Source organism: Drosophila arizonae, chromosome X (genome assembly GCF_054131065.1).
Source record: "Drosophila arizonae isolate 15081-1271.41 chromosome X, UAZ_ARI_1.0, whole genome shotgun sequence".
NCBI lineage: Eukaryota > Metazoa > Arthropoda > Insecta > Diptera > Drosophilidae > Drosophila > Drosophila arizonae.
The window spans coordinates 33,672,158-33,692,575 of NC_142927.1; the positions used below are offsets into that span (position 1 = coordinate 33,672,158).

At 44.2% G+C, this 20,418-nt stretch overlaps 1 protein-coding gene across 10 annotated transcripts in view; it reads right to left on the reverse strand.

Annotated features, from left to right (window-relative positions):
• Positions 1-20,418, reverse strand: part of LOC108617795 (regulator of G protein signaling 7) — a 150,585-nt gene that overhangs the window by 71,719 nt on the left and 58,448 nt on the right. For all 10 annotated transcript variants that reach the window (XR_016271179.1, XM_089474975.1, XM_089474974.1 and 7 more), the window contains 3 exons: positions 19,678-19,774; positions 18,695-19,610; positions 18,128-18,637 (listed from right to left, as the gene is read on the reverse strand). Coding sequence is in view for 9 of the 10 variants with exons in the window: in XM_089474975.1 (XP_089331101.1) it covers positions 18,128-18,637; positions 18,695-19,610; positions 19,678-19,774 (1,523 nt within the window). In the remaining variant the exon portion in view is untranslated. The remainder of the gene's footprint in view (positions 1-18,127; positions 18,638-18,694; positions 19,611-19,677; positions 19,775-20,418) is intronic.

Consider the following 20,418-nt stretch of genomic DNA (forward strand, 5'->3'; position numbering starts at 1 on the left):
GCAATCGACAGAGTTGGAGTGCATACCATCATATACCAGTTGATACAATGGAAAGTCGGCCCAAAAATAATTAACTTTATAAAAAATTTCATGGCAACCCGCAAAATAAAAACAAAAATACAAAAAATTATAGCCCGCCCCTATCCACTCCATAACGGCATCCCCCCAGGGATCCCCAATATCTGTAATTCTATTCCTAATAGCATTCAATAAACTCTCCAGGATTATCTGCCTACATAGAGAGCTTCAATTCTGTGCCTATGCAGATGATTTTTTCCTTTTCATCCCCCTTAAACAACAAAAAAACTTAACACACAACCTCGACAACCTCTTTGCCAAAATAAATGAATGCTGCACGTACTCAGGATCATCCTTAGCTGTGAATAAATGTAAGCACTCCACATCTGCCGTAGACATAATTGTACCTGTACAATACTGTCAAGCACCCCCATTCCATCAGTATCGAACCTAAAAATATTAGGTCTTACCCTTAACAAAAAATATAGGTGGGATTCTCACATCAAAGAAATACAGCCAGCACTAAATACAACGCTCAATATAATAAAATTCCTAGCTAACCCCAAACAAAACTGCAACACACACTCCCTTATAAATGTAACTAAAGCTATACTCATATCAGAAATAGATTATGGCTTGTTTATATATGGCCATGCCCCTAAATCAACTCTCAATAAATTGAAATCACTATTTATTGCAGCAATCCGCATGTCCCTAGGAGCACTACGCTCAACACCCATTCCCAACCTACTATTTGAATCCAACATACCAACAATAGAGCAAAAAAGAGACATAATAACAATTAAATCTTATAAAACACTATTGCATAGCTCAAATTCAACACTCCATAAATACCTCAAACAAAAGGTTAACCAAAAAAAAAATCCAAATTAACATCAGCCCTACAAAAAAACCATAACATCATGTAAAATACTCAATATCCCCTACCTCCCACCTCCAACTAAAACAATCACCCCACAATGGCTCTTTCCAACTTCTCTCATCAATACAACACTACAAAAATTTAACAAAGCCAATACTTCACCAAGCATATACAGACAAGAATTTCTATTACTTAAAAATAAAAACAAAAACCACACATTCATATACACAGACGGATCGCTGCAAAGCGACACAGCCACCTTTGCCATTACAACAAAGACCGAAGTCCTAAAAAGATCCATTCTATCCCACTACTCATCTATTCTATCCGCCGAAACCTTAGCCATGCTTCATGCAATAGAAATAATCCAAAAGGAAAATGCAGGAAACTACTTAATCTGCTCAGACTCCCTTTCATCCATTAAATCCATCTCCAACATACACAACAACAACCTATACCCTGTACTTATAGGAACACTCCTTACCAAATCTTCCCCAAAAATAAAACTGCTCTGGATACCCAGCCACTGCGGCATTGAGAGGAACGAACTAGGCGACACTACAGCCAAAGACACAATAAAAATGCCCCTTCATTGTACCCCCAATTTTAGCACCCCAAATTTCAACACATTAACAAATGCATTACAAACATACTAACTCAAAAATTAAAGAAGAACATTCAATTATGCAAGGACTGGTACCGACAAATAAATACAAACCTAATACACACAAATAACTACTTAAAGAATATTAACCCAAAAACTGTTACACGTCGTGATCAAATCAAAATACTTAGACTCCTACTAGGACACACAATATTCTCTAAACAAGTACACTTCAGCCCCGGCAACACATTACTATGCCCTAATTGCAACACCACCACAGATCTTACCATCCAACACATGTTACTCAACTGCCCCACCACATCAGACCTCAAAACCCAAATCTTCCACAAAAACTGTCCCATGTCGCTCCTTACTAACCCCTCTCCCGAAAACTTACACAAAATAATAAAGTTTTTAAAATATAGCAACATATATCAGCTAATTTAAAAATATTGATTTAAACAAAAAGATAACATATTTATACAAATGTAAATAAAAATCGCACACTTATGTAAATATACATATACATATAAGCAAGCCGAAGGCCTTAGTAGCCAGTGCTTTAATTGTTAAGTTAGCTCATAATTATACCCTGAACCCATTTTCAATGGGAAATCAGGGTATAATGGTTTTGTTGAAATGTATGTAACAGGGAGAAGGAGGCGTGGCAGACCCCACAAAGTATATATATTCTTGATCAGGGTGACGAGCTGAGTTGATTTGGCCCTGTCCGTCCGTCTTATAAAATTATATCTTCTACACCTTTATTGCTAGAGTCTCAAAATTTTTAATGTATGCTTACATGCAATTTATACAATTTCGGTTTTTGTTAAAATTTACCCCCCACCCTTAAATTAAGCCCCTCACCCTCACTTTTGTAAAAAGCGTATTTCAAATACTAGAGACTTGTGCTTTGGCAATTACATGCATATCCATGTTATAATCATAATCTGAAAGTTTCATGAAGATCGTACGTCCATAAAAAAAGTTATTGAACAATTAAGTTCTCATAGTAAGCGCACACTGCAGCCCATGCGTGTTTATGCGTGGGTGCCTGTGTGTGTATGTGTTTGTGTATGTGTGTGTATGTGTTTGTGTATGTGTGTGTGTATGTGTGTGTGTATGCGTTTGTGCATGTATGCGTGTGTGTGTGTCTGTATGCGTGTGTGTGTATGTATGCCTGTGTGTGCGTACGTGCCTGTGTGTGTGTGTGTGCGTGTTTCTTGTGTAAGCTGAAGGACGCGAAAAATTATTGAAATATCTATTGCTCCAAGGGTTCAGGGGATCTCGTAGTCGAGCAGTCTCGACTAGAGCTTTCTTACTTGTTTTAATTATAGTTAACTGTTATAAATAAATAAAATAAATATAAAATACATATAAGTCTACATTTAAAATTTGGTAGCTCTAGCTCGAAAGGTGTTGGAGATATAATTAAATAACTAGCTTTCGATGAGGTTTTTAATCGATAATAAAAAAATTCAGTCTCTCGCTCTTATATCTTCGGAAATCGACGCGTTCAAACATACGGACAGACGGACAGACAGACAGACGGACAAGGCCAAATACAATATATACTTTATGGGGTCTGCCACGCCTCCATCTGCCTGTTACATACATTTAACAAAACCATTATAACCTGATTTCCCATTGAAAATTGGTTCAAGGTATAAAAAAAAAAATTAAAAGAAAGAAAAAGAAAAAGAAAATGAAGGTATTAAAAGAAGTTGCAAGAAAAGTTTATAAAAAGAATATGAAATAATAAAAACAAAAGAGTAAGGGAAGAGCCAAAATAGAATATAGGATAGAATTGAGAAATCACTACACAACATTGGCAACGAAATGCTTATGCCTGGGCATTGTGAGTGATTTCCCTAAGATAAGCTAGAAGTAAGCTTTTTATTTTAGGAAGAGAGCTCTAAGGAAAATACGTGATAATATTTATTAAAATTAACAAACAAAGTATGGCAACGAAGCTCAAGAAACGATCAATGTATATGAACGTACGTAGTTGCTGTGCGTTTATATGCATACATGTTGTCCACACAGCGACGCGAGTACTGTAGGAGCGACGATCGCAACTGGAAAGGGGCCAAGGTGCGACTATAGTCGGCCTCTTTCGCTTCTACAGATTCAGCAATGGGCTCGCGTCGCACACACATCAATCATTGACGACCGTTAGCCGAGGTGCCGTTCGGGCCGGCTGATAGTAGTGGACACTTTCACTCGCAGGTCACCAACGGTACTTCGGGTAATGGGAGGCTGCCACGCAATTTGGCGGGAAAGTGGCGTCACCCAGATCACGCCACTTTACTGTTTTTATGGGCACGAACAGTCAGAGTGACAAGAGTGCCGACGTAATACTAGTACATGATAGTCAACGCGACTGGCAAAACAGAATTTCAAAGGACTCCCAGGACATCGTGGGAACAGCAAGGACATCTAGTGGGAATCCTTGCGACGACTAAAGACATTGGTGCAGACCAGCAGCTTAAGCGAAGCCTGCATATCTGAGTAAGTTCCCGTAGCCGTGCGTAAGAGAAGTGTTGTGAGTGAAACGAAGCTAGTGTTTTGCTGTGAGCGATTGGGATAGTAGGAGAGGTCTGTATAGCCGAGCGAACCACCGGAATTCATAGATCCAGATCCTGGCGTTTTCCGAATCGCTCAGGTGAAACTATAGTGTCTTAGCACAACATTCTCCCAGCCGGAGTACGCTGAACCAGCACTCAGCAGGTGTACCTTGCGAAAGTGCAGCAGCATCTTATAAGTTATACTCTAAGTGAAGTGTAAAATTTATAAAACCTATTCAAGATAATATACTTTTCGTTTTTGTACCATAAATCACAAGTGACTAATTATTATCGCAGGGGCTTCAACTAATAAATTTGTTGGCACGAGCTCACAGTCAGCTGAAACTAGCCCAGCTTAGACTCGGGATAAACCGAAGGGATGAGGCAACGACCGCCATCACGGAGGACGATCTAGAGACAGAGCTTGTGCATGTGGCGTGGCTCTGTGTGCCCCCCACGAGCGCAGCAGCACGACTGCAGGACACGAGACATGGTAATATGAGGACCACATCCACCCCGCAATCTGAAATAAGGCCACGAAGACTCGGCAGCATAGCCCAAGTGAGGGAGTGGAGCTTCCGCTTTGATGACACCACAAAGCTTTTGGAGTTCTTGGAGCAGTTGGAGTGGTCGGCCGACACATATGGCCTGGATTTGGACATGATCCCGAGGGCGATGCCAGAGCTGCTCAAAGACATGGCATTAAAATGGTACGTGGCCAACATCCGACACTGGACGGCGTGGGCGACGTTTGTGCGCAGCTTCCAGGAGCTCTTCTTGCCCAGAAGCTATCTGGAGAAGCTGAAGGATGACGTCAGGCAAATGGTAGATGAGAGCTTCAAGGTCTGCATGGTTGAGATGCAGACTCTCATGCGGCCTCTGCGCTATGGAGCAGACCGCGAGATGAAGCTAATCTACAACAACAACGGATCAATTCCGGACTCTGGTGATGCACCTGGCACACGAGTTCGAGGAGCTGGAGAAGGACCGCGAGAGGTTGCGACAACAGCCACAGCCTGGCCGGACGCGATTGATGCCCAAGGACAGGCGCATAAGGACCAAGGATGCACATCCCAAATCCAGCCAGGGCTTGCCGAATGTGTGGCCAAAAAGGGCATCAGGCTTTTGCGTGCACAACAAGGCGCTGGTCTTCTGCTGTAAGTGTGGGCGCATCGGAGTGCGAACTGCTAGCTGCTGTTAGTCGGGAAACGAGCAGCGGCACCCACCATCCAGGGGCGAGCGGGAGCAGTGGCCAGGAGCCCCCAGGCGCTAGTGGGCCGTCTTCAGGACGAAGGCAGCCAAATGACAGCGATCGTGGCCATTTGAGCCACTCAGCAAAGAGCCACGATCAACACGGGAGTCACAAGCAGCTTTATCAGCAAAAAGCTTGCTGACAGGCTCAGAGGAGTGGCACACGGTGGCGCATACGCTTGGCGGACGGCAGTTGCAATCATGTGGACTCGCAGCTGGAGACGACGATCAGCCTGGGGAATCAGCAAACCCAAATCCCGTTGTTGATACTGCCAGGAGTGATCGACGATCTGGTGCTGGGCTGGGATTTTTTGGCCTGCATGGGCACCACACTGGAGTGCGGCGGCTTGACACTGAGGATTGAGCCAAGAATCCCACAGTCGAGCGGACAGTCAGAGGAGAAGCTGTCCGTGGCTATGGCCAGCGTGGAAGCGGACCCAGAGACGCCAGCGGAGGCGAATATGGAGCAGCCAACGCCAATGCACGAGAACCCAGAGGTGGACGCTTTTCTTAAGCATGAGCTCGAGAAAGGCACCACCAGGATCACGGAGCACCGGATCAGGATGCAGGACAACAGGCCCATTAAGCAGCGCTACTTCCCAAAAATCCAAAAATGCAGGCGGAGCAGGTGGATCGAGCCCTCGAGGAGCCCACATAGCGCGCCGATTGTCATGGTTCGCAAGAAGAATGGGAAGTGGCGGCTATGTGTGGATTTTCGACAGCTGAACAGCAGGTCGATTAAAGATGCGTACCCATTGCCGCGGGTGCATCATATCTTGGATCAGCTGCGAGAGGCGCGCTCAGCCTGCATTTGAAGGATGGGTATTGGCAGATACCCATGGAGAAGGCCAGCAGACCACTGACGACGTTCACGGTGCCAGGCAAGGGATTGTATCAGTGGAAGGTGATGCCGTTTCGACTCCACTCTGCACCAGCAACATTCCAGCGAGCACTGGATCAGGTCATCGGTCCAGAGATGATGCCCGATGCCTTCGCCTACCTGGACGACATCATTGTCATCGGCAGAATGCGGCAGGAGCACATGGACGACCTGCGAGAGGTGTTCCGGCGACTGCAAGCAGCCAACTTGAGGATCCACATCGACAAGTGCGATTTCTTCAAGAAAGAGCTGAAGTATCTGGGTCACAAAGTCACGGAGAGTGGCAATTGTACCGACCCAGAGAAGATTGAACGTAACGTGAAGGAGTTATGCCAATACGTGGGCGTGGATTCATGGTACCGCCGCTTCGTGACAGATTTGCAGCCACAATGCATCCTGTAAATGCACTGCTCAAAAAGGGCACGAAGTGGGAGTGGACGGAGGAGCGGCAAAGGGCGCTCGAGACGGTGAAGACCAAGCTGACGGAGTCACCGGTGCTGGCGTGTCGAAACCGTTTTGCTGCAAACGGATGCAGGCAATTATGGGCTGGGAGCAATCCTGACGCAAACCTCTGAGGAAGGAGAGCGCGTCATTTCGTATGCCAGCCGGACACTAAACAGTGCTAGAAAGAACTACTCAGCTACTGAGAAAGAGTTTCTGGCTATAATCTGGGGCTTGCCAGATGGGCGCTGGAGTTGCAGTAATACGACTTCGGGACAAGATTTCGCTGGCTCACCAAGCTTCATCAGAAGCTAAAAAGGGCGCCACAAAAGTTTCCAGAATATATGGAAGAGTCTGGAAACTTATATCGACACATCCCGCATCAAGACGGCCACGAGAATATGGCTGCATGGAAATCGTGAGTGCCAGCGGACCAGCGCAAGCAAGTGCTGGAGGAGAATCACGACGCAGACACCGCTGGCCACCTTGGGAGCCGAAAAACGGTATTACTAGCCTGGCATGCACAGAGATGTGCGGACATACGTGCAGCGCTGCGAAGTGTGTCGGCGATATAAGCCCAGTCAGCTGCAAGCTGCTGGGCAAATGCTGACGCAGGTGCCCGTGAAGCCATGGGCAACAGTGTGTTCCGATTTCGTGGGCCCACTGCCGAGATCAAAGCACGGGAACACTCTGCTCTTGGTCTTCATCGATCGCTTCTCAAAATGAACGGAGATGGTGCCGCTACGGAGTGTGAATACATCTGCTCTCCAAAAGGCATTTCGAAAGCGGATCTTGGCGCGATTTGGCACGCCAAAGGTGCTCATTACAGACAATGGCATCCAATTCACCAGTCAGGCGTTTAAGGTGTTCCTGGAGGAGCTTGGTGTGCGTCACTAGCTAACGGCACCATACACGCCTCAGGAGAATCCCACCAAGAGGGTCAACAGAACGGTGAAGACAATGATTGCGCAGTTTGCTGGAAGTGACCAGAGATGTTGGGATGATGCATTGCCGGAGTTAACGTTGGCGGTCAACAGCAGCGTATAAGCATCTATAGGGTATACGGCAGCCTTCATTACGCAAGGGCGAGAGCCAAGGTTGCCCAAATCTTTGTTTGACGCGCAAACCATCGGCACAGGGCGGCGCAGAGTTCAGTGGAGAGAGCCGGCAGCAGGCGGCAGTGGAAACCGGTCGTAGCGGACAAGGTGTGGGCAAAACAACGCCACTTGTTATAGCGGGCCATATATAGTGGCCAGTTTCGTGTCCCCAGTCATCTGCCGGATCAGGTCGGAGGCGGATAAGCGGACCAGGACGGCTCATGTGGCGGATCTCAAGCCGTGGAGAGGAGACACGGGTTATTGCTCACCTTTTTCTCTCTTTTTTCTCGAAAAAAAAGGCAGTGAATACACAGCAAAGTGTATTGCTTCTCACATAAGCATAGAAAAACGAAGCAGAATAAAGAACAGCCAAATTTTGCTCAAAGTGCACAATTTTGTCGACGTAGCATATCTGTGACTGAAAAATTACAGTTGCCATCGGCAAATTAACTGTATATGGGTGCACAAAAGCAATTTGTTCAAACTGCGCGCGCACGACAGCAATCAGTGTACAGTAGTGCGCTTAAAGCTTAGCTGCCACTGCATGCGCAATGCACTAAATACAACAACAAGCAGTGCATGCGCAAGCCGCACCCACCTACAGTGCTTGTGCACTCAGCAGCAACAACGCGCGCCACCGGTATTATGCATTTTTCTAACGAAAGCGAATAGCGGAAAAACAACAACAAACCGAATACATTCCAGGCGAAAGAATTGCTGCACACGCATACACAGCGAAGCGAGAGCAAGCGAGAGTAGGCAAGGGTCAAGGGCCTACGTCGGCTGCTCAGCGATCGTTAGTGCACGAAGCGGCACGAAGGTGTCAAAGCGAGCGACATATAAAACAGCCACAACAAAGAGATACAACAACAATGTATCGCAGCAGAAGAGCTTGCATTTGAATGTTCGGCCACCGAAGGGCTGTGTATGCATGCGTCGATGACACTGTGAAAACGGTATCAGGGCGATACCGTATCCTGCCTCGAATTCAGCCATATGGCAGAGAAGGCTAAAGTGGGCTGAACGGAGGACACAGGACCCGTTATATGCTGCCGCCTACGTAGCCGGCGGCGCGGCAGCAGAGGGTATAAATGGGCATGTGGGCATCGGGCCGGGATTCTTGTGGATGAGTTACCAGAGTGGACCGACGGCGCTCGAGTGCAGTGTGTCGAGTGAAGTGTTCCAAGTGAAGACGAAGAGCATACAGCCATATATTTGGGTTGTCTGTCGGGAGATCGGGTCACCATCGATGCCTGCCACGTGACGAATCCAACCGGATGTCCGTGCTTGGGCGTAGGCGCGTTTTGCTGGCCGATGCTCGCGCACTGGCCAGCGACTTTGCTGGAGCTGTGCGCGAAAAAGCAGTACATGAAATGACTGCAGAGCCCCACCAGAGCATCTTTGAGGGTTGAAAGAGCAAGTAAAACCAGCAGAGAGACGTCTCCAGCGGCGAGGGACAGCATGCGCCAAATGGATGAAATGGCCATTGCCGCGCGCACGTGCTCCAATGCCGCCGGGGGCTGCAAAACCGACAGTCGAGTTTTGCAGAGGCGCCCGGCGTGGGCATTGGCAGCGGCAGGCCATCAGGTCAAGGGGCACTGAGAAGAAGATGCCCAGCCTGAAAAACAATATTTCTGTTTAATTTTATGGGAACTTAGAAAAATATTAACTCCATTCACTTACCGGCAGAGTACAGCATTGCCAGCGGTAGGTAACAATGCAGCTGATGGCGTTAACAGAGAGTTAACAGCAGCGATCAGCGCAAAATGGAGCATCGAGGGATGGAGTGACGCAAAACGGAGTAACGCAGCCAAGGCGGGCGTCAAAGTTCAAACACGATGGTCTGGTGTTTTCCCGAAGAAAGAGGGGAGTGTGATGAGCAATATTGGTATGCACGTATCAATGTATATGCTCGTACATAGTTGCTGTGCGTTCATATGCAGATACGTACATATACATGTTGCTCCCCACAGCGACGCGAGTACTCTCCGACTATAGTCGGCCTCTTCCGCTCCTACAGATTCAGCAATGGGCTCGCGTCGCATGCACGACCATCATCGAGGACCGTTAGCCGAGGTGTCGTTCGGGCCGGGTGATAGTAGTTTACACTTTCACTCGCAGGGCAGCAACGGTACTTCGGCCAATGGGAAGCTGCCACGCAATTTGGCGGGAAAGTGGCGTCACCCAGATCACGCCACTTTACCGTTTTTACCGCTCCAGAGCCGAACAGGCCCTGTTACCACCCGAAGCAGGGCCTGCGAGTGGGCTATAAAAGTCCACCGGCAGCTCCATACGAGGAGTTAAAAAAAGTGATTAGTGATTAGTGAAAGTCAGAGTGACAAGAGTGCCGAAGTAAAACTAGTACAAGTCAACGCGACTGGTAAAACAGCATTTCAAAGGACTCCCAGGACATCATTGGAACAGTAAGGACATCCAGTGGGAATTCTTGCGACGACTAAAGCGGCAACCAGGATCGTCAGCGGCACCAACAAGGACATTGGTGCAGACCAGCAGCTTAAGCGAGGCCTGCATATCTGAGTAGGTTCACGTAGCCGTGCGTAAGAGAAGTGTTGTGAGTGAAAAGAAGCTAATGTTTTGCTGTGAGCGAGTGGAATAGTAGGAGAGGTCTGTATAGCCGAGCGAACCGCCGGAATTCACAGATCCAGATCCTGGCGTTTTCCGAATCGATTCTATAAAGTCTAAAGACAAAATTATAAGTCTACGCCCATTAGGGGCGTGGTAATTCGGAACTGAAGATATAGTGATTTTTTAAACTCTGCTATATTTTGGACACTATTGATGCCAGAGACCTCAAATTTTGTATATATACTCGGGCTGATCACCCAAGACCAAAAAGTTTTGTCGGATATATATCCGCCCACAGGGGGCGTAACAAACCGCAAAAGTTGATATCTCCTAAAGTATAATAGCTAGAAGCTAGTTACCAGTAACCTTTTCTATCGATGACCCAAAAATAATTTTAAAGCCTCTTTAGGGGCGTGGCATATCGAAAAATACCCTGTAATTTTCACATTTTTTGAGAGTAAGCATTCAAACTTTGCAGTTAGGATACCGTTATCACGTTCTAAGAACTGACCAAAAATGAGGTGTCAACGCCCAGTAGGGGCGCGGAAATTAGGAAAAAAAACCTGTATTTTCTACAGTATTAGAGCGAAACTTAACTACTAAATTGTTGATGGGATGTGAATAAGTATTCCGCAGTCGGTAAAGCCCGACTGCAACGTTCTTATTTGCTTTAAATATGCACGTTAAGCAGCAAAAATCATATTCGGAAATTTAATTCGGAATTTAACAAACGCAGATCGGCTAAATATTAAGAGAATAGTCGCGTCGGATCCAGTCTAAAAATCAAGCCGTGCACCCAGAAACTGTAAGGAAGGCTATAATGGCTAATGGGTATAAGTCGCGCACGCCAAGACGAAAACCAATTGTAAGCAGCGCTAATCGCAAAAAACGCTTGGAGTTCGCAAAACAATACAAAAATGCGCCAATCGAGCTTTGAAGTAATGTACTTTTCTCAGATGAGTCCAAGTATAATATATTTGGATCGGATGGGTGACTTTCCGTGTGGAGAGTAACCGCAGAGGCACTCCAACCAAAACACACACTCAAGACAGTGAAGCATGGCGGTGGCGGCGTTATGGTATGGGGCTGTATGGCTGCTGCTGGTGTCGGAAATTTCGAAATAATTGATGGCGTGATGGACCACCTTAAATATATTGAAATTAAAATTAACAAGTAAGAAGACTCTAGTCGAGACTGCTCGACTAGGAGATACCCTGAACCCTAGAATCTGATATTCTAATCAGTCTGCACTTCTTTTCGACACACATACATACACACGCACGTATTAAAACGCTTTCTGCTAACTGCGCAGTAAGCAGCGACGGCACTTGGGCTGCGCTGTAGTGTGGGCAACATTTTGAATTTGTTTCTTGAATAATTTAATTTCTAGACGTACATCCTTAATGAAACTTTCAGGGCGTATGTACATTCCAAAGCACACGTCTCTAGTACTTGAAATACGCCTATTACAAAGGTGAGAGTGAGGGGGTGGATATAGGGGTGGGGGGGTAAATTACATCAAAAATCGAAATTATATAAAATACATATAAGTCTACATTTAAAATTTGGAAACTCTAGCTCTAAAGGTGTAGGAGATATAATTAACTAACTAGCTTTCGATAAGGTTTTTGATCGATAATAAAATATCGGTAGTAGTTATCGACATATAAAGAAAAACTTTATATGTGCGTGATATACACGGACCTAGGAAAAAAGTCTCTAGATCTTATATCTTCTGAGATCGACGCGTTCATACATACGGATGGACGGACGGACGGGCGGACGGACAGACAGACGGACAGGGCCAAATCGACTCAGCTCGTCTCCTGATCAAGAATATATATACTTTGTGGGGTCTGCCACGCCTCCTTCTGCCTGTTACATACTTTTAACAAAACCATTATACCCAGATTTCCCATTTTCAATGGGTTCAGGGTATAAAAATTAAGTAAGAAAGCTCTAGTCACGACTACGAGATCCCCTGAACCATTCGAGCAATAGCTGTTTCAATCATTTTTCGTGTAGTTTTGCTTACACAAGACACACACAAACACACAAACACACACACACACACACACACACACACACACACACACACACACACACACACACACACGCATACACACTGGGTTCGTACGTGGCCAAGACGGTAGCCTATGGCTCTACAGCTGCTACCTGGCCCCCAGCATGCAGTTCAGTGATTTCACAACAGCGCTTGACGAGCTTGCTGAGGATGCTAGGGGTCGGAAGGCCATTATGGCAGGAGATTTTAACTCATGGGCCTTAAAATGGGGTAGCCACACAACAAGTTCCAGAGGCCAGAGCATGCCAAATGGTGGCCCACGCGACAACAAGAGCCTACGTATTGGTGGAATGCACAAATAGTTGACACTCGACGCAAATGCATCCAGGCGAGAAGAAACTATCAACGGGCTCGGGGTAGGTCTACGTTTTTCGCAAAACAATTAGCTTACTAGGCCAGCAAAAGAGAATACTTTCTAGAGTTGTGCGACTCAGCCGAATATGACCCTTGGGGCAGGGCATATAAGATAGTAGTTAAGAAACTATACGCAGGTAAACAGGTGCAGCCGACGGATCGTCTGGAGCTTAAATCGATTGTGGAAACGCTCTTTCCAGAAAGATTAAGCTCCATTCATGCTCCGGAGTCCGAGTCTGCTAACCAGGGCTCAACGAGCAGTCAAATTGTTTTAGTTACAGACGAAGAAATCTTAGTAGCTCTCAGAGGTCTTAGAACCAATACAGCTCCAGGAACCGACGGGATCCCAAATCGTGCGCTAAAGCTAGCCCTCGCCTTGCACCCTAGTACGTTCGCCGAATTATTCAACGAATGTCTAATTCAAGAGACGTCCCCGGCAAAATGGAAAGCCCAGAACCTGATGTTGCTACCCAAGGCCGGCAAACCACCAGACGAGCCATCTTCATACAGACCGATCTGTCTCTTAGACACCATAGGAAAGGTGTTTGAGAAATCGATCTGCTCTAGACTGGAGACTGCTATTGCTAGCGCCGGAGGCCTATCACCAAATCAATTTGGATTCCGGAAGGCTCGGTCAACAACAGATGCTCTAGAAAAAGTTGTTGGCCTGGCAACTTCCGCTATCCAAGGCACCAAATGGAGGCACGGGACGAAGCAATACTGCATCATCGCGACCCTGGACGTTAAGAACGCCTTCAACACAGCTGGTTGGGATATGATACTGAATGCGCTGTCACAATATAATATCCCTAAATATCTAAAAGAGATAATAAAGAGCTACTTCAGAGGAAGAACACTAATATACAACATGAGTGAGGGTCCCTAAACTCATACAGTGTCAGCTGGAGTACCCCAAGGCTCAGTGCTGGGGCCTCTCCTAAAATATATCATGTACGACGGCGTACTGCGCTTGGAAGTACCAGCAGGTGCGCACACCATTGGCTTTGCTGATGATGTGGCTGTCGCCGCCATAGGCATGGAGCTTAGAGATACAGAGGATATGTACAGCGAAAGTGGCAATCGCATACGAAGCTGGTTGACAAGAGCTGGGCTTGAGCTTGCGGCGCACAAGACGGAAGTCGTCCTAGTAAGCAGTCGCAAAAAAGTGGAGACTGCCAATATAAGGATAGGCAGCATCACCATCGTGTCAAAGAGGGCGATTAAGTATCTTGGCGTCATGTTAGATACAAGATTAACTATCCGCGAGCACTTAGAATATGTGCATAAAAAGGCAGCTGATTCTTGTAGAGCTCTCTCGAGAATTATGCTTAACACGTGGGGACCTAAACAGCAACGACGTCTCCTTCTAATGAGCGTCATTAGGTCCGTCATCCATGGGCCATGGATGCTTTCGGAGCTATTTGACGCGCTTTGGTCACGAGGAAACTGACGAGTGCCCCTGGTGCGGGCAAGGGCATGTGGAAGACGCCAACCACATCCTTTTCGTATGCGGACGAGGAGGAGAGGCGTCGTCTAGAAGAGGTACTGAGCCGCTCCATCAGAGCGGACAACATAAACAACGCCATACTGGAATCGGAGGAAGCTTGGGAACTAACAAGCAACTTCGCGGCCACAGTGATGATGGAGCTCCGCAGAGTCGAGCAAATAAGAAGACGAGCTGTCCCAAGCTATGGCGCATAGTGCTTGCGAAGCAATGCTTTACGTCCGTCCCGAAAGCATCGCGTGTTCTAGCCACCACACAACTTGCAGCTTGTAATATAATAGGCTTGTCAATAAACGAATAAAAAAAAAAAAAAAATACACACACAGACACACACGCACACACACACAGAGATACGCACGCATGTATAAACACGCATTGGCTGCAGTGGTGGCTTACTATAGGAACCTAATAGTTCAATAACTTTTCTTGTGGATGTACTTTCTTCATGAAACTTTCAGATTATGATTCATATTATGATAACATAGATATGCGTTTGTATGCCACAGCACACGTCTCTAGTATTTGAAATAGGCCCTTTACAAATATGTGGGTTAGGGGGTGGATGTAAGGGTAGGGGACAAATTTTAGCAAAAACCCAATTTGTATAAAATGCATATAAGCATACATTCAAAATTTGGAGACTCTAGCTTTAAAGATGTAGGATATATAATTTTACAACTGATTTTCGATAGGCTTTTTATCAATAAAAATAACGGGATGAGTTATCGATTTTTGGTGATAAACTCGAAGTCCGCGCTGTATATACGGATATTTAAAAAAATTCAAGACTCTAGCTCTTATATCTTTTGAAATCGACGCGTTCACACAGAAGGGCAGACGGACGGACGGACAGACGTACAGGGCTAAATCAATTCAGCTTGTCACCCTAATCAAGAATATATATACTGCCACGCCTCCTTCTGCCTGTTACATACATTTCAACAAAACTATTATACCCTGATTTCCTATTGAAAATGAGTTCAGGGTATATATTCCATATTTAAGCAAAACAAGTATTCCGACATAAATATAAATTGTATACAAAAAATATCGATATATTGATATTTTGATATATTTTCTACAGTCCTAATTAACAGATGTGGGGGAATAATTCTAAACACTGACCAGAGAACACATAGACTAGACATGTAGAACAAACTTTTTCAACACCGAAAAAATGCGCTGAACGGACCGGACAACTTCGTATTTGGTCGGCTCGGTCTTCTGAGGCTCAAGCAGTGAAAATAAGGCAAGACAAAATCAGTGTGCTGCGACTGCTGCCACGAAATGCACGCATTACTAAATGAAGCACGGCTATTCGCTCTTTTTCCCTTACTCACTCTCTCCCTCTCTTTATGCTCTCTCTCTCTCTCTCTATATGGTCTCTCAAATAGCAGCAGCGCACAGAAATTGAATATTGTTCTCGACGATCCCAGCTCTTTCCTCTTGAGTGAAGGGTATACCGAAATCATAAAAGCATTTGTCACGCTCATGCAAACAAAATGTAAGCGTTTCGATGGTTATTCGTGGGAAGGGTATGAAAGCGTTGATACGCATAAACAATATTATTTCGCGACGGGCAAGTACACACACACTTGTAGTCCCTTGCTACATGTATGAGCGTTTGTGACCTGCGTGCGTTACTCTTACTGCTTGTAGCAATTTTAAAGCCCAGCATTTGCATTTGGTCGGTCTTACGGACTGTCATAACCACTTTAAACAGATGTACTATGTATGAACATACATACATATGTACATAAGTACATTTATATATTATTATTGCTAATCATGTTTATAAATGTGTTTATATCCGTAAATAATTATATATAATTAAAATTATTTTACACACATTTTTAACCGAAAAAATTATCGTAAAACACTACTAACTTTATTAAATGCTATGCAATATATGAAATACATATGTCATATTACACTCAAGCTTTACTCATTATTGTCAAAAATTTCTAATTAAGTCATAAAGGCCCATTTTGGGCTGATGATAGACGAAAATACTGAGAAAGAATTGAGTTTCGCGACGCACGCACACAAAAGCACATACACGTAGCAAGGATGTAAATGTGTGTGTGCATGCTCGTCGCGAAAATGTATTGTTTCTGTGCACAACAGCCTGTGCAAAATGTAAAGCCCAAAATTTGCCGTTGGTCTGCCTTGTGAAGTGAGCACATGCATACATACATTTGTGTATGTGTATGCTTGTATGGGATGGCAAGCTAATTGTCTCTGGATTTAGTAGTTTGTAAATTTTGTATGATTTGAATCGTAGGGTGACTATCAAATGGGCCATTATGACTTAATTAGAAATTTTTGACAATAATGAGTAAAGCTTGAGTATAATATGACATGTGTATTTCATATATGTATTGCAAAGCATTTAATAAAGTTAGTAGTGTTTTACGATAATTTTTTCGGTTAAAAATGTGTGTAAAATAATTTTAATTATATATAATTATTTACGGATATAAACACATTTATAAACATGATTAGCAATAATAATATATAAATGTACTTATGTACATATGTATGTATGTTCATACATAGTACATCTGTTTAAAGTGGTTATGACAGTCCGTAAGACCGACCAAATGCAAATGCTGGGCTTTAAAATTGCTACAAGCAGTAAGAGTAACGCACGCAGGTCACAAACGCTCATACATGTAGCAAGGGACTACAAGTGTGTGTGTACTTGCCCGTCGCGAAATAATATTGTTTATGCGTATCAACGCTTTCATACCCTTCCCACGAATAACCATCGAAACGCTTACATTTTGTTTGCATGAGCGTGACAAATGCTTTTATGATTTCGGTATACCCTTCACTCAAGAGGAAAGAGCTGGGATCGTCGAGAACAATATTCAATTTCTGTGCGCTGCTGCTATTTGAGAGACCATATAGAGAGAGAGAGAGAGAGAGAGCATAAAGAGAGGGAGAGAGTGAGTAAGGGAAAAAGAGCGAATAGCCGTGCTTCATTTAGTAATGCGTGCATTTCGTGGCAGCAGTCGCAGCACACTGATTTTGTCTTGCCTTATTTTCACTGCTTGAGCCTCAGAAGACCGAGCCGACCAAATACGAAGTTGTCCGGTCCGTTCAGCGCATTTTTTCGGTGTTGAAAAAGTTTGTTCTACATGTCTAGTCTATGTGTTCTCTGGTCAGTGTTCTAAACCTGATTTTCGAAAAGGTTTTCAATCGATATCGGAGTAGTTATCGCTTTTTAGCAGCCAACTCGATATCTACGCTGCATATACGGACTTATCAAAAAGCATTTCAAATCTCTAGCTCTTATATGGAAGGTTTGATTTATACTGATGGACAGACAGATAGGCGGACAGGGCTTGATCAATTCAGCTCGTCGCCCTGATTAAGAATATATATATATACTTAACAGGCCTGTCACGTTTTCTTCTGCCTGTTATATACGTTTCCAAGAAAACAAATCTACCCAGATTTCCAATTTCAATGGGTTCAAGGTATTCAACGTAACGTAAAAGTAATGGATTCAAGCAAATAACAAGTTGTCTGGGAGTTAACAACCGAATTTTAAGGTGTACATATTTTAATTCTAGATGTCCAGTCTATCCATTATATATACTGTTGCAATAGTCGCTTACCTGTACAGAAGCTCACACAGATTATTTTGAGTGAGAATACGGCATTTTTTAACTAGCCGTCTTTTTAACAGCAGTGATTGCTAGCTCAAGTGGTATTCAACGTAACGTAAAAGTAATGGATTAAAGCAAATACCAAGTTGTCTGGGAGTTAACAGTCGAATTTTAGTGTGTAAAAATCTTAATTCTACATGTCCAGACTATCTATTATATATATAGTTGCTATAGTAGCTTACCTGCACGGAAGCTCACACAGATTATTTTGTGAGTGAGAATGCGGCACTTTAGAACTAGTCGTCTTATTAACATCAATAATTACTAGCTCAAGTGCCGAGCCAGTAAGACTGCGGTCACTACCACGTCGTCGCGCTAGATTACCAGAAGGCGCAGTTGTAACAGTGCAAGTACCACAAGCTGTACTGCCTGTCGTCGTGCTCTTAATCACGTCGCCTAAATTTGGTTGATTTGAAAGAGCGGCAGTCATTTTCTTCTTAGCTCCACTTACGGCACCAAAATTAAAGAATCTTTTTTTATGCGAAGGTTGGATACCACTATCAATAAGTCGTTTGTAGTGATCGGAACGTATAAAACGGGGATAACAATCCTTTTTCAACAGAAGCATGTAAATATGTTCTGAAGCGCAGTCAAAAGTGAAACGCGATGGATTCTTAAGACCACGTAGTACATTTTCCATAGTTTTTCCATCAATATTGATTTCACAAGGCGCTCCAGGTTTAAGAAACTCTCTAAAACCAAAAATTCAGCATGATTACCCGTCTATTTATGAAAACAAAAATTCTTACTCAAATATCTCATTAACTGTGCGGGCTACTTTCGAGTGAGCAGTTCGACGGAGACGATTTACTGCAATCCAGAAACGTATGTTTTCGTGAGAGTACTCTCTTTCTAAAAAAGTTGTAAACTCCTGCAACCCTGTGGGATCAGAAACTAATTCCTCTATAGAAATAGCCCAGCGCTTTACGCGCTTTTCAGTAGGTATGTCGACAAAAGTACTATTCAGTTGCCAAAAAGTAACATCTTCAGTAACCCAAGGATTAGAGGGAAGCGGTGGCTGTAGAAAAAAATCATATTCGCTAAATGTCTCCGAGTAGCAAATAAGAGATTCACATGCTTGAGACATTTTCATTCGTGTTCCACTTAAGGTTTTTCTCAGAAACTCCACTTCACGTTGTATATCATCGACAGTCTTTTTTTTGCTATGTTTCTGTCCCTGACGATCTCGTGATGGGATCGGGCACGGCTCAAGGGGAGTAAATTGACCGGGTGGTGGACGATGTACACGCCAATAAGCACGTTCTTGTGAGTCGCCTACAATTTTATCACCTTTCTTACGCTCCTTGGCAAGCCGTACTTGCTCCTCGGCCTGCATTGAAATAAAGTCCCATTTGCCTTTAAGGTTTTTATGGAGTGAAGCAAAAGCTTCGGCCTCATATTCTTCTAATGCATGGCGCTGCTTATTACGAAGTGAACGTTTTGCCAAATAAATAGCATACTCCACATTGTCCGGTGCCTTGTGCTGCCACGGCCAATAATAAGGAGTTTGGAAGCGATAAAGAGATGAGTCGTCTTTAACAGTCAGAGACTTTGAATCACTGACAGGGAAAAAGTAGCCATGTAGGCACAACTGATTGGCAATGTTTAATGCCTCCGACTCCTCTATTTGTAAATGATCCATAAGCCACTCAATTAAATCATAGCCTGCATGATCAAAAAATGTCGTTATTTGCAGCTTCAAAGCTTTTTTTTTTTTAAGTGTCGGACTTACCCATGAATGCATATGGAATAGACGTAAGAAACATCTTTTGTTGTCGAACTGGCACACCATGCTCCTGATCCTGCATTTCTCGTACTAGGACTTCCATCTATTAAAGCAAAAAGTATTTAGTATTTGGTTAAATGTCAAAATTTTTACTTGAACAGATTAAAACAAGTATGAAAGCTCTAGTCGAGAGTGCCCGACTACAACAACTATGCACACACACAGTGCATATGCACTCATACACACGCATTGGCCGCAGTGGTGGCTTACTATGAGAATTTAATTGCTTAATAACTTTTCTTGCGGACTATCATGACTATCATGAATGGACTATCATGAATGAAACTTTAGGATTGGGAACATAACATAGATACACATGTATTTGCTAAAGCACAAGTCTCTAGTATTTGAAATACGCCTTTTGCAAATATGTGGGTGAGGGGATGAATAAGGGAGTGGGGGTTAATTTTGACAAAAATCGGAACTCGGCGACTCTTTAAAGATGTAGCAGATTTAAATTTATTACTGCATTTCGATGTTTTAAATCGATAAAAAAAAAAATAACGGGGCAAGTTATCAATTTTTAAGGCAAAACGCGATATCCGCGTGGTATACACTGACCTCGGAAAAAAATTTCAATTCTCTAGCTCTTCTGAGATCGTCGCGTTCAAACATACTGACAGACGGACAGGGCTGAATCGACTCAGCTCATCGTCCTAGTCAAGAATATATATATTTTTTGGGGTC